At 46.2% G+C, this 9943-nt stretch overlaps 1 protein-coding gene across 2 annotated transcripts; it reads left to right on the top strand.

Annotated features, from left to right (window-relative positions):
- The first annotated feature begins 384 nt into the window (after window positions 1-384).
- SERPINA4 (serpin family A member 4) lies at window positions 385-8937 on the top strand. Of its 2 annotated transcripts, none has more exons than XM_041760265.1 (5): window positions 385-479; window positions 2194-2841; window positions 6341-6614; window positions 7456-7615; window positions 8386-8937. In XM_041760265.1, exons 2-5 carry the CDS (start codon window positions 2211-2213, stop codon window positions 8584-8586), a joined length of 1266 nt encoding a protein of 421 aa, XP_041616199.1. In that variant the 5' UTR covers window positions 385-479; window positions 2194-2210; the 3' UTR covers window positions 8587-8937. The 2 variants fall into 2 exon arrangements, with proteins under 2 accessions (XP_041616199.1, XP_041616200.1); XM_041760266.1 differs by having other exon boundaries at window positions 431-479; window positions 2140-2841.
- Window positions 8938-9943: the final 1006 nt, after the last annotated feature.

Genomic DNA, 9943 nt, shown 5'->3' with positions numbered 1-9943 from the left:
GGTTTGCTGGCCCCTGGTCTTGTCCACCTCTTCATTTTGCAGGAGGTGGTGGGGGATGGGATGGGCACATGACAAACCCAGAGAAGGGAATAAATGTGCCTTAGTTCACATGGCCAATAAGCGGCAATGTGGAGGCCACATCCACTAAGGGGCCCCATCAGCCTCTGGAGGAAGCATGTGCCAGGGAAACATTAGTGCACAACACAAAGAGCAAGGGGTAAACTCAGTTGGAATCCCCCTGGACAGAGGAGGGTCATCTTGAGAAGGTTGAGACAACTTTCAGTGAAGTTCTCTGTGTTGAGACTCCACACTGCACCCATAGGTCTGTTCGTTAATAATTACCTAATCTGGGAGGTGCTGGTGGTGCTGGTGGTGCTGAAAGCCTCTGCCAACCTTCCTTGGCTTGATAAGCCCAGACCCTGTTCCTGGGCTTCCTCTAGCACTCAGACAGCTGCCCGGGGGCCATACCAGGACTGACCGTGAGTAACTCTCTGAGGGCCACGACTGAGACTCAGAAGGGAGGGTGATCAATCATCCTAGTTTTCCTAGGATTGGGAGATCTGGAACATAAGACTTGTAGTGCTAAAACTAGGAAAGACCTAGAGGTGACACATCCTATGGCTGGAAAGACCCCTACAGATGATTGCACCAGCCTTCATATTGCACCAGTGGGCAAACCGGCACCCAGGCCCAGAAGCAGCCTCCTGCAAGGCCACACATGACTTAAGACTCAGGTGTTTTGGAGAATGTCAAATAGAGAATTCTGGGTAACTCACTGCAAAGCCAGAGATAAGTACGCATGTGACGGTTAGGGCAGGAGAAGGTATTATAGCTTGGTAGGAAGCCATGCTATGGGGACAGGTGTTAAGCAGGTGAGTAGAGCGGTTACTCCCATTCCAGGGTGGAAAATAATATAGAAAGACCAGGTAGGAAGCTATAGTGGTCTAAGACAGGGCTCAGCAAATGGTGGCCTATGGGTCTAATCTAAGCCACAGCCTATTTTTGCCTAGCCCCTGAGCTAAGAATGCAAGATATAACAAAATATAAAATATACATATAAATACAAATTTTGTAAATGGTTGAAAAAAATCAAAGGGAGGACAATATTTTGTGACCCACGCAAAGTATATAAAATTCACATTTTATTGTCCATAAATGAAGTTTCACCAGAACACAGCCACACACAAGCCTGCCTCGTGGGTAGCCGCTTTCCAGCCAACACAGCCAAGTTCGGCAGCTGCAACATGACTATGGCCTGCAGAGCCAAAGACATTGACTCTCTGGCCCTTTGTAGGAAAAGTTTTCTGACCTCTGGTCTGGGTGAATGAGGTTGGAGGCCTGAGTGAAGGTCATAGCAGTGGACAGGCTGGGGGGTTGGGGGAAGAGCCTGTCAGACATGCACAATGATTGAATGGAGTGGGGGACGGAAAGCCAAACACAGACTAGAGATGACAACTGGGTTTGGGGCTGAGAACAAGATAGTAATGGTAGGTCCATTTGATGCAGCAGCACAGATTTGATGGAGAAAAATCGAGCACCCTGTTTGGGGCGGATTAAGTTTGCTAGGAAAAGAGATCAATCCTTTTCCTGGGACTTTGGGCAGGTTAGCTTTTGAACATTGATGATCTTACCTGTACGGAGCAATGGTGAGAATTCCACTGATCTCTACCTAGGAAAGAGGGGCAGGCAAAATGGCATTAAAGTGATTATGTCGACTGTAAAGCACACCTTGGATGTTGCTGCTGTAGATGCTCACATACCCTTTGGTGATTTGCACCCTTGCTGCAGTGGGTCACCGGACTGAGGGAATAAGTGTGAATGGTAAAAGGAGCTCCAGGCTGAGTCTGGAGACTTTGTGTTCTAGCTTACTTACCAGTAAGGTGACCCAATTAAGTCATTTCTGGAGTCTCTGGGACCAGAATGGAGGCCAGTGCCTTGCAGAGCTCAGAGGGATGAGAAATGCAAGGAGGTGTGTGGGGAGGAAGTGTGCTTGGTTCATCTAAAGCACCGCCACGGAATATCATCTTCATCATATGCTGGGAAGGTGCTGGATTGTTTGCTAGCCTGCCACAGGTCCATCTGCAAGAGTTCACAGTGTCACTTATCACCCTGGGGCCCTGCCCTTGCCCAACTTCTTAGGACAGCTGGATGTTCTACTGAGGAATTGCCTGGGCACTCTTTTTCCTCCTATAGCCCTGAGAGTGCAGAAGATGGATCTTGCAGACAGCCTGCTCCTCCTTCTGGCTGGACTGATAGTCTTACCTCATGGTCAGCTGCATCCTGAGCGCTACAGCCTCCATCAGGAGCCTCCAAGCACAGGTGAGGGCTCCCCTAGCCTCAAGATTGCCCCAGCCAATACAGCTTTCGCTCTCCACTTCTACCACCTGATGGCTTCCCAAAGTCCTGGGAGCAACATCTTCTTTTCCCCACTGAGCATTTCAGCCTCCTACGCCATGCTGTCCCTGGGGGCCCGCTCACACAGCAAGACCCAGATCCTTGAGGGTCTGGGCTTCAACCTCACAGAGGTGTCCGAGTCAGACATCCACCAGGGCTTCCAGCACCTCTTGCACACTCTCCACCTTCCGGACGACAGGCTGGAGATGCACATGGGCAGCACCCTGTTCCTGAGCCAGGACCTGCTGATCCTTCCGGGATTTCTTAATGACAGTGTGGCCTTCTATGACTCCAAACTCTTCCTCACCAACTTCCATGATTCTGTGGGCTCCACCCAGCTTATCAATGACCACATCAAGGAGGAAACTCAAGGGAAGATTGTGGATTTGGTGAGCAACCTGAACACGGACATTGCAATGGTGCTGGTGAATTACATTTACTTCAAAGGTAAGAGTAGGTTCGCTAGTGAATCCTATATCTTCCCTCTCCCCCTAATTTAAGGATAGATTAAATATTTTAAAAAGAGAAAGTAGATGGATGGGGTCAGATAGGATCAAGCAACCCTTAGAAGATTCACGTGAAAGCATCAGATATCTAAGATTGTGTAGTATTGAGAAAATTTAGAAATATTTACTTATTTGTTTTCTTCATGGTAGTAATGTATGAAATGCACAAGGTGAACTGCTGGATTCATATCAAAGCTCTGCCACTTACCCCGGTGTAAACAGAGCAGGTTGTTTGCTTAAAGTAAAGATAATAAGAGTCCCTCCTTCAAAGCTTTGTTTTGAGAATCAAATTATGTCACATTTTTATGTGCTCTTTAAGAGAGGGCCTAAAGAGATAGGCAAACCACCAACCCCAGCCACATCTGATGGACCACTTGTTTCTGTCAATAAAATTTTACTGGCATACAGCCATGCCCACTCATTTATGTATTTTCTCAGGCTGCTTTCACACAGCCACAGAAATAAGCAGTTTCTACAGAGCCTAAAATATTTGTTTTCTGGACCTTTGCAAAAGAACCTTGTGGAGACTTGACAGTTATATATATTCAACAAATAGAGTAATCATAATTAATCTAATAATAACAATGCTCATTTTGAAGACACCTAAAAACACATATAGGTATAAAAGAGAAATAGAAATTACCCATAATCTTACTACCCTTAGGTAACCAGTGTTAACATTTCACCTAACTCATTCCAGTCTTCCATTCACACACATATTAACAGTTGAAATAACAGTGTGGGGACAGATTCGTACAGCGTGTATCATCAGTGTTCCATCAGAGGAACAAAGCCACCATGAATGTTCAGGGAAAGGGGATTGCTATAGGAATTGGACCTTGCACAGTTGTGGGGAAGTGAAGGTCTGGAGGAAGTGGAGTTGGAGGAACAGAGTGAAGTCCTTGGCGCAGGTGGAAGTTTGGAGTTTATCAGGGATCTATAAGCCAGGGACATCCAGCCACTACAGTGGGTTCATGTATGGGCAGCTTGTGGAGAGGTCCATGCTGGGCACCTGGTAGTGGCTTGGGGATACTGGAGGGCTAATGTTGGACAATGAACTTGGAGGACAGCATGGAAAACTTGAGCACACAGAGTTCTGCTAGATCTGTTCATCATCCCATCTTCCTGGGAAGACCTTTAGAGTATGGTGGTTGCTTCACATCTACCTCCTGATCTCACACTTGTAACCACCTTGAACCCAGAATCTACAGGGAACAGATTCTGGGAAACAGTCCCAGACTAAAATCCAGCCTAGTTGGTCATTGCTTGCATTTTACACATGGAATTTTTTGTGCACCACTGAAAACGTTTTAAAAAACCTTTTTAATTCTGCAGTAACCATAAACTTATAGAAGTTGCAAAAGCAATACAGAGAGATCCCATGTACCTTTTATCCAGGTTACCCTAAATAATATCTTACACAACTGTCATACAAAAGCAAAACCAGGAAATTGACATTGGTGCAATCTACAGACTATTCAGATTTTCCAGGTTTTGCATTCATTTGTGTGTGTGTGTGTGTGTGTGTGTGTATAGGTGTAATTTAATGCTATTGAAAACTGTGTGTGTTGTTTTATGCCACTGAAAACTTTATTTAGATCTTGCTTTAATGGTTGCACACTATTCTATAGATGTCAATCTTTTCAAAATATAATTTAGATGTATAGTATATTCCATCAACCTATCTAAAGCTTTGACCATAAATAATGCAGGGTTTGAGTGTTCTCTTCCTGAAAGAGACCTAGCTCCAACTGGGTTAGTGTTATTGGCCTGAGAATGAGAGATTCTCCAGAAATAGAATGAAGATAGAGACATCCTTCCCTCTGACACATCTGCCCAACACCTTAGGGACATAAACGTAGCCCCAGGCCTCACTGTAAGCCACATGGTGAGAGAGTGGGAAAATTGTGGCTTACCTTCAAAACTGAAAACTACCTAGCAAAGATGCACAGGATTTCTGTAGATAAGATTCTCTTGAGAGATATTAAAGTAGACTTAAATTTTTTTAAATATAGATATACTATGTTCATGAAAAGGAATAGTTAATGTGTAAAGATGTTGATTCTCTCCTGAATTAGTCTGAATATTTAACGCAATCCCAATCAAAATCCTAACAGGTTTATTTTTTCTTTTTGGTGGCAGTTAACAAGCTGATTCTAAAATGTGTATGGTGGTGCAAAAGGCCAAGAATAGTTAAGATGGGAAAACTTGACTGCCAGAGGGTGAGACTTATCATAAATCCATATTAATTTAGGCTATGTAGTATAAATGGGCCAATGGGACAGAATAATGAGGCCAGAATAGACCTTAGAAATGCCCACATCGATAGATACATGGACATTTGATAATTGTCAAAGCTGACATTCCTCCTCACTGCCATGATAGAGCACTAGGGAAAGAGTGGATTTTGTCAAAAATGGTGCTGGTGCAACTAGATACCCACAAGGGGAACAAAATGGGTTTGGACCCCTCCATTCAATGAGTAATAAGTATTTATTCTAGGTGGACTAGAGTCCTTTTTGCAAAAGAGAAAACTAAATCTTCTAGAATATAATACAGGAGACTATCTTCAAGATCTTGAAGGGAAAGCTTTCCTAAACAAGACACAAAAGACCTAACCACAGAGGAAAAGACTAATATGTTCACTGCATTAAAGTTAAGAATTTCAGTCACCAAAACACTATTAATAGAGTGAAAATGCAAGTCAGAGAGAAAGACAAGGGATTTGCAACTCATGCAACCAATAGACAATTCGTGTTCAGTTCTGAGAGAACTGCAAATCACTAAGAATCAACCCTACACAAATCAAGAGAAAAACATGAACTGGTGTTGACATAAAAAAAAAAAAGACACTTAGTTGGTCAATAAACATACAAAAGATTGCTCAACCTTATTTCTAACCAAGAAAGTACACTACAAAGCCATAATGTGCTACCACTACATAAACATCAGGTTGGCAAAAAAATTTAAGTGCAGCAATGTAGATGAAATGGTGAAGACGTGGGGTGGCTCAGTCAGTTAAATGTCTGACTCTTGGTTTCGCTCAAGTCATGATCTCAGGGTTGTAAGATCAAGTCTGGTATTGTGCTCCAAGCTCAGTACAGAGTCTGCTTGAGATTCTTTCTCCCTCTCCCTCCCCCTCTGTCCATCCCAATCTCATGCTTTCTCTCTCTCTCTTAAATAAATAAGAGCTTTGTAAATAAGGGTGAAGACATGAAACAACCTTGCTTATACTGTTTTGTATCTCACATTTTAGAATCTTAAATGAGCCCTGAGAGATCCATTTCTCAGGCAGGTCAGGTTTTGAAGGACCTAAATGGTACACCATGATGGAATAGTAGGGTGGGCGTCTCCAAGACTGTGGGAGAGGCATTCCCTAGCTGAAGGCTTAGCTTGTTGGTCCCCAGGTGCCCTGTGCCTTCTTTCCTTCTTCCTTTCAGCTCTGTGGGAAAACCCATTCCAACCCTCGATGACTACTACCCAAGACTTCCACGTTGATGAGAATACCGTAGTCCAGGTGCCTATGATGCTGCAGGACACAGCGCACCACTGGTATCTCAATGACAGATACTTGCCCTGCTCAGTGCTGCGGATGGATTACAAAGGAAACATGACAGCCTTTTTTATCCTTCCTAACCGAGGGAAAATGAAGCAAGTGGAGGAGGCCTTGACCCCAGAGATGCTAACAAGATGGAACCGCTTACTTCAGAAGAGGTAATCAATGTGCCTGGTGGTGCTGAATCTGCAGCACTGCCCTTCCTGTGGACCCTCCTAATGAAAGCCAGTGTCCAGAATGGGGGTAATTGCCGAATTATGAAAAAATTCTTATTTGGTCTCAGACTTCCCATGGGTTCCTTTAGACAATGAACTTTCCTGTTACATCTGAAATATGATTTTGCCCCTATTGGTGAGAAGAGAACCAGACTAGGTGTTAAGAGTCCTGGCTCTAGATGTAGCCCTTATATTGCACAAGACTTGTGTGAAGTGACATCGGCTCTTCAAGGATCTGCCCCTGTGCAGTGAGTGCATAGACCTCCGGTCAAGATGCTTAGTATAGAGGGACTTAAGAAAACTCCACCCATTCATCCAAGGAAGTAGCAAGGAAGTTTCCTGTCACCTTGGGGCTATGAATGGGGGAAGTTTCAAACCACAGATAAGAGCCTCAGCCTAGGGCCACATGTGGATGGAAAATTCACACGGCTCACGTGGTAGAGGAATTCTAGCCAAAGAAATCATCTTTGGTCCCGAATAAGTGAAAATCGCAGGACCCCAACAGAGATGAAGGCAAAACTGTCACACTTGTATTTCCCTGGGCACCTGGCACGTTCACAGAAAGCAGCCTCTGTTGAAAATGTGCTCCCAAGGGAGGAGCTCCTGCAGATAGCAGGCCGGGGTCGGGGGAGTGGGGATCCTGATTCTAAGTCTCTGGGAGCATTGAAGCACAGTCAGTTGGAGTGAGTGGGGCCAGCTAGAGAATGCAGTCAAGAGGACCACAGTGCACTGGGGTCCCTTGCTTGTCCCTGGGTCCAGTGTTTTAACCCCATGCCTCCTTTAGACATTTTTATAGGAAGCTCGAGCTGCATTTCCCCAAGTTCTCCATTTCTGGCTCCTATAAACTGGATGAGATTTTGCCCAAGATGGGCTTCATGGACCTGTTCTCAAAGCAGGTTGACTTGTCTGGCATCACCAAAGAGAAAAAACTGCAGGTGTCCAAGGTAAGTCATCCGTGGTCATCCATGCCTGAAGACTCAGTGGGGAACTTCTGCTGTACGAGAGCTGCCGGGTGATATGTGTTCTCTCTGCCACCACATGAAATCTCAGAGCCTGGATTTCATTCAATCATCCACAGGCATGGGCAACCATGAACTAACCCCCTGTTTGCTGGCTTAGTTCTTAGCACTGGCAAAATGGTATCCACTCAGACCCTGTCCTCCGGGAGCTCTCACAACCAAGTGGGCTTCATAGATCACAATGGACAGTGACAAATGCATTGATAGAAATAAAGGGAGGATACAGACCAGGCTGGGCTGAGTGTGTATCAGAGATCTCTTTGACAAGAGAAAGAGATCTATGACTTCAGTTAAGAAAACAAAAGTGTACTCCAGGATAGAGCCTTGAGTTATAGAGTTGAATTCCAAGTCTTTCCCTTATGGCATTGAAGGGCTAGTGAGTGTCTAGATTTATTTTCCTCATCTGTAAGATGGCCATAATATATCAACCTTATAGGATGGCTATGAAGATTTAAAAAGAGCCCTAAGCACATAGAAAGTGTTCAGTTGCAGATAGAAATAACTATTCCTATAAATAAGAGGTCATCTAGCTCACAGATCCACCCAGTGTAGACTTTCTTGCTGGGAGATTCCCAACAAGTGGCTTGGCAAGCGGTGACCTGTAGTGATGATCTCCAACCACCTCTGGTTCGCCGAGCCTTCCCTAAGTCCTGATTCCTGTTCTCTTGAGATAACACTTATGATTTCCTTCCCAGAGTTTCCACAAAGCCATTCTTGAGGTGGATGAAGTTGGTACCCAGGCTGCAGCAGCCACTGGCATCTTTACCACCTTTCTGTCTGCCTGGCACAATCACAGAGTCCTTTGGTTCAACCGGCCCTTCTTTGTGGTGATCTTTTCCACCAACACCCAGAGCATCCTCTTCCTGGGAAAGGTTGTCAACCCCACAAAGCCATAGCCCTCCCAGGGCTGGCTCTTCTGTTATAAGCAGGAGGACGTGGCCTGGGGGACTCCATGGGAGCAGCTCCATGTTTGGAGAGGGGGACACAGAAGATCCTGAGAGTCCAGGGCAGAAGCTGTTGGTGAGAGAGAGGGATGTGGGTTGTAGGAGATGCTCATGGACTGGACACCCAGATCCTCAGGACAGTGCAACCTCAGGCAGATCATCTCACCACTTTGAGCACCACCCCAGGAAGTGGGAGAAGCCCCACCAGCTGGTTGAAGGGATTAAACACAATGATGGTTATGAGGAGCCTGGTTTGGTGCCTTGTACATAGTAGGTTCTCAATAAATGCATCCTTATTCTCCATCTCTTTGGGGTTCATTCTGCGCTGCCCTGACATAGCTGGTCCCAGACACTGAGGGTGAGATGCTCCAAGTTCCAGTGGGTTGGCAAAGGTGTATATGGAATGGAGAAGCAATGTGGGCAGCCTGCTCTCCCCGGCAGGGTGGATGCCTTGTTTCAGAGTGGGAGCTCCAAAGGCCTTGGTGGGAAGAGCACGAGTCAAGGTGGCCACCACAAAGACCTACTGAAGAAGGACCAGTAAGGCAGGCAGCTCCCCTTGGGTGGTCCAGGCACTTCCCCCATCTTTGGCCATAGAGATGTGGCCAGTCCCCCGGATCAGGGGCCATGGTCACACACGCACTGCAGAAGAAGGAAGAGCCTGAGATTGGAGTCTGGAGCTTGTGTTTACGTCCTGCTCTTCCACTGATGTGCTCCAGGGCCTCAGGCCAATCCCCTTCCTTCTTGGGCTTGCTTCCTCACCCGGCGAATCGGGCTGTCCCAGGTGGTCCAGCTCAGATGTCTGTAGTATGTGGGGTGAATTCTCTCAGAGTCTTAGAGAAGAAACCTTGATCCCTCCTGTAGGGGTAAGCCAACGGAACCTGGCTGTGTCTGTTTCTGAACCTCAGGAACATGTGGCAAATGCATCTCCCTAGGCAGGGCCCTGGGATGTGTTCTTGTCACCTAGTGTGTCAGACGCAGGAGGTCCTGAGGTCACAGACCCAGATTTCCACTGGTGATTGAAGAGACAGGCTGTGGGTCACCCCCAGCGCTGAGATGACTGAGCAAGAGTCACAACGATCCAGGCTTTGTGTGACGTGGTTCCTGGCCCACATAATGTCACAGGTACAGGAATAGGCTCATTGTGGGAAGCCAGGAAACCAATACCCAGAGCAAGAATCAGATGACCTGTTTATGGCGGCAGGAAAAGCCATTGTCTCACAGGAAGTGAGAGAGGGTAGGAAGGGAAGATTTGGAGGTTCTCTCCCCTGGCCTCTAAAATGGAGCCCTGAGCTGGACAGGACAGCCTTGG

Source organism: Vulpes lagopus, chromosome 6, assembly GCF_018345385.1.
Source record: "Vulpes lagopus strain Blue_001 chromosome 6, ASM1834538v1, whole genome shotgun sequence".
NCBI classification, from domain to species: Eukaryota; Metazoa; Chordata; class Mammalia; order Carnivora; family Canidae; genus Vulpes; species Vulpes lagopus.
This window is presented reverse-complemented; position numbering and strand designations above follow the sequence as displayed.